Source organism: Plasmodium fragile (genome assembly GCF_000956335.1).
Source record: "Plasmodium fragile strain nilgiri unplaced genomic scaffold supercont1.47, whole genome shotgun sequence".
Taxonomy (NCBI): Eukaryota; Apicomplexa; class Aconoidasida; order Haemosporida; family Plasmodiidae; genus Plasmodium; species Plasmodium fragile.
Window position 1 is genome coordinate 59,351 of NW_012192627.1, and position 4,359 is coordinate 63,709.

The following is a 4,359-nucleotide window of genomic DNA, read 5'->3' on the forward strand; positions in this document are numbered from 1 at the left end:
GAATGGAGGGTATGAAAAGCACCCTTTCTCTTAAAAAGGGCGTCATTTTTTAATGTCCTTAGTGGGGTAGCCCTTCACCTCTCCTTTGATGCAACTTGAGGTGGTGCTCCTTTTTCCATCATCTCCAGAGCATCTTATTTGTGTCATTTTTTTTTTTTTTTACTCACATGTTAGGAGGAGGATAAACACACAAGACCTCATTTTGCAGGATGCGAGACGATGAAAAGGATATGAAGAATTCTACTGTTCACTTTTTTTTTTTTTTTTTTTTTTTTTTTTTGGGCATAAAATATTTTTTTTTTTTTTTTTTTTTTTTTTTTTTTTTTATTTTAGGAAACACACCAAACAGTTAATTCAACATGAGCAGTTGAATTGTTCTTGTTCTGATACACACGCGATCCCTGGGGAATATTTCACGTAAAGCCAAAAGGAAATTTTATTTTACTTTCTTTTTTATTTTTTTTTTTTTTATTTCTTTTTTCTTTTCTGGCACAAGAATCTCATCAGGAGTTACACACTTTAGCCCCCTTCCAAAAAACGTGTTCACACTCTTCCTTACGATATAACCCTTTCCGTTCCGTGGTGCACACACATGAGAATTAGCATACACGTGTGTGCACTAGTCCTCTCGGTCGATGTCCCTGCGAGGCTGTTTGTTCTTTACAAGTGGTGCATAAATGGAGGGTTAAAGGGAGGGCATGCACTGTATCACCCATCTCCTAGCCATTACCATATCGATGATAAAAAAAAAAAAAAAAAAAAAAAATTACAAAATGTTACAAAATGTTACAAAATGTTACAAAATGTTACAAAAAGCCAAGAAACGTCTGGAAATGCAACCAAGTGAACGGCTGCTCGCTCTCGACCGACGCACACTTCCTCTAGTCTTGACAACGCATGCAACTGAATCGGGAAAGGATAAACACACCACCCGAAGAAAACCAGTTTCGCATCCTTTAAGAGTTAAATGTAACAACCTTATTTTCACGTAGGATTATTAGCGATACGCAAATAAGTGCGTTTTTAGCCCCCTCAACATAATGTGACCCGCTTATGCGTAACAGAAGGGGCAACCATTCCTTCCTCTCTCTTGCGGGTATATTTACCAAAGGGGGTGGCTCATCTGTATAGTCCACACACTCCTTGTAAAAGGTAAACCCACTTGGGATTCCTTTCTGCGGATGCTAAAGGAGATTGTGAAAAAGCGTGGGCTCCACCCATAGCATTTCCAATACCTTATGCGTCACCAAGTTCCTTGTCGCCGTAGCATGGTGGGTATCCTTTGAAGGGGGTACATATGCGTCACATCTGCTAGACTACCGTTCCATTTCACGGTGTTCAGTTTCATTATTGAACTGCTATATGTCCCCCCCTAGTGCGCCTTCCTTCTTATCTGTTCATTTTTATGCTGCACATCGAGAGGGAGGTAAACTAATAACAGGGGTTGCCCAATTTAGTGTTTTCGGACAATAGGGTGCACTTGTAACAATCGCTAGATGTTTATATTGCCACTGAAGAAACAGTTCGTAGGTATTAGGTCACATGTGGCTGGCATGTCATCCTTTAAAAAGTATTACCTGCTTTCCAAAAGGAAGGAGTCTTCGTTTCCTTGTCCAGTGTGTACCTGTATGGCGGTGATTGGTCCATCTGTATTGTTCAGGAGAAATTTCCCTACCTCGACTTTGTTGTTTGAAGGGAAGACAAAAAAAAAAATCAGTAGAACAGAGAATTATATGAAAAACTGGGGGTAAGACGAGCGCAATGCACAGCCGCTTCAGATTATCCGGTTTGCTAATATATATTTTTTTTTTGTTCCCATTACTGAAGGCACCATTTTCGTAGGCCTTCCCCTTGAGGATGAGTTCTTCCCCCCTAACGATCACCACAAATTTAAACGTCCTCCCCTCTTCGCATTGGTTGAGGAGCAAATTCACATTCCTCTCATACTGTAACAACGACAATGACTTTCTGCTAACCGCCTTGTGCTGCTCCTTTGTGATTGTGAGATTGTTAATTTTTTTTCCTTATATAAATTTTGTTCGTGTCTGTACATTTATGGTTACGTGTGGGCAGAGGAATAGCGGCAACTTCGCCCTGCAGGGCCCCGTGATTTTCACCCCGTCTTGGGGTCTTTAATCTGTGTGCATTTGGCCTTCTATTTCGTTCGGGGTTTTTCACCGGAGCTGCTGCAGCTCGGTTGGTTACCACTTCGGACAAATAAAATAATGCCAAGTTGGTCTTTTTTTTTTTTTTTTTTTGGAGGGGGGACAAACTTGTGTTATCCTGTAAATTCGTGAATAGGATGTAAATTTCCACACGCGCACATTGCCCCGTTGGACATGAGCTGTGAATAGAAAGGGGGGGAAATAATTTCCTAACGATGGAGGAATGATCCTAAGGGTTTACACTGCATTCACTATCGTTTTTTTTTTTTTTTTTTTTTTTTTTTTTTTTTTTTTTCCCATTTCGCTAACTTTAGCTAGCAATTTGGTCGTTACTACAATGGCATTATGCGGGGGTGTAAATTTTTTTTTTTTTTTCATCCCCTTTCGAATTTGTTATTTTCCCTATGTGGAACAAAGTTGCGCGTAGCATACGTCACCTTATGGGGGAGGCGACGTATTTGTTGCTTTAAGAACGAGCCTTTTTGTTTTTCCCTTCCTTGGGAGGACATGATCCTCTGTTGTTTCATCTGAAGTTTGCATTGCCCACTTTTGCGGCTGTTTTGCGGCCGTTTTTTGGCTGCTTTGCGGCTACTTGGCAGCAACTGTTTTGCTCACTTTCCTGTTTGTCTCTCCTTTGGAGGAATCCCCCCGCGAGAAGCATGCTTAGCTGGGGCGCCGCTCCGCTTTTGTGTAACTCTCCCCCCCAGTGATTGCTCCCTTGTGGTGGTGTATAAAATTTGCGGCTTCGCCTCTTCACCACTACACCGGGCAAAATGCCTTGCATTCTGAAGGTCAGAATATCGGGCATACGGGACTTCAAGGCTTTTGAAAAATCAGAAGTGGATTCGCTTAAATATGTCGAGGTGGGTGTGACAAGGGGTGGAGGAGAATTAGCAGCAGCACTGGGCAGACCACCTGAACGGTTAAAGGAAACGAGACGTATATACATGTGGCCCCTTTTTTTTTCTTTATGCACACTATTTGTAGGTCACACTGGGCGAAATAAAGCAAAGGACGAAATTTAGTTAGCGGGAAAAATTATAAGTCCATTTGAGCTCCCACACTTCAAATAGACAAAGATATGTGGAGGGCTGCTTGTACAGGCCAGCTTGTACAGACCCGCATGCGCCACACATGCTGCTGACTCTCCATTTCTCTCCGCGTAGATATTAACAGACACACACATGACCTGAACTTATCCTTTCGATTGGAAATCGCCGACGACTCGGAGCTTCAGACGTGTCCTCTGAAGATAACGGTAAGGAGCAGAGAAAGAGGCGAGAAATGGAGATGAAAAAGGAGGAAAAACACAAGGCGCCACCATGAGCGGTGTCACAGGTAGAGGCATCGCAGCGAGAGGCAGCTGTTCCAGTGACGCCATAAAAATGTGACTCCCCCGCCCCATGCGCAGATCGACGACGTGGAAAACATAAACAGCGGGTACATTCAAATAGACTTCAGCTTCTTCTACTTCCACGACAATTTGAAGTTGGAGGGATGGTTTCCCTTGTACGACTCCCTGGCTGGACTCAAAGGTTGCGCCTCGCTCTGCTCCCACGAGCAAAATTATACACCTCTAGCAGGAAAGACACTGCTCCTGTGAGTGTCGTCTACCCCACACATAACCCCTCCACGACAACTACATGTGTTTCCGTCTCCCCCCTCTCTGTCTTGTGGATCTCCCCAATGCTAGGCGAACTGTACTGTACCATCAAATGGGAATTCTTTGAGGAGAAAAACCCCTACAATGATAACAGCGCGGGTAAGGGCGTACTGTGCGTGGTACTCCCCTTGGTACTCCACTCGATACTGCACTTGACACTCCACTCCGGTCCCCGCACCCACGTCCCTGTCGCCTTTTCCCCTCTGCCCCAGATGTCCTTCTTCTGGGCACGACGTCTTTTCCCAAGAACTCCCCCTACTATATCGAACAAATTATAAACTTTGCGGTAAGACAAGGCCAGCCCGCATGGCCCCCCTTGTTCGTGTAGATACGTGTATTATAAATTGAGTGTTGAAGAATTCAGAATGTGGTTGCATGCATGTGTTAGCGTACGTCCGGCGGGAGGAATAATCGGATAATGAATATCTGTTTCCCTTTTTTTTTTTTTGGCAGCACGAACTTAAGATTGTAAACGATCCTGAGTATGACTGGAAGGACTTGATAAGATCCAACAGGTGTGAGAAAAAAAAA

General features: G+C 43.6%; 2 protein-coding genes across 2 annotated transcripts in view; one reads left to right on the plus strand and one right to left on the minus strand.

Annotated features, from left to right (window-relative positions):
• Positions 1 to 1,389: 1,389 nt before the first annotated feature.
• AK88_03815 (uncharacterized protein) lies at positions 1,390 to 2,826 on the minus strand (the record flags this gene model as incomplete). The annotated part of the gene is made up of 5 exons (XM_012481425.1): positions 1,390 to 1,408; positions 1,578 to 1,680; positions 1,823 to 1,946; positions 2,325 to 2,344; positions 2,781 to 2,826. The coding sequence occupies 5 exons, from the start codon at positions 2,824 to 2,826 to the stop codon at positions 1,390 to 1,392; spliced, it is 312 nt and encodes a 103-aa protein (XP_012336848.1).
• A 112-nt stretch (positions 2,827 to 2,938) lies between these two features.
• Positions 2,939 to 4,359, plus strand: part of AK88_03816 (uncharacterized protein) — a gene marked incomplete at both ends in the record, with an annotated part of 10,319 nt that continues 8,898 nt past the window's right edge. The window contains 7 exons of the mRNA XM_012481426.1: positions 2,939 to 3,028; positions 3,153 to 3,189; positions 3,332 to 3,423; positions 3,577 to 3,700; positions 3,859 to 3,927; positions 4,041 to 4,114; positions 4,282 to 4,343. Coding sequence (XP_012336849.1) covers positions 2,939 to 3,028; positions 3,153 to 3,189; positions 3,332 to 3,423; positions 3,577 to 3,700; positions 3,859 to 3,927; positions 4,041 to 4,114; positions 4,282 to 4,343 — 548 coding nt within the window. The remainder of the gene's footprint in view (positions 3,029 to 3,152; positions 3,190 to 3,331; positions 3,424 to 3,576; positions 3,701 to 3,858; positions 3,928 to 4,040; positions 4,115 to 4,281; positions 4,344 to 4,359) is intronic.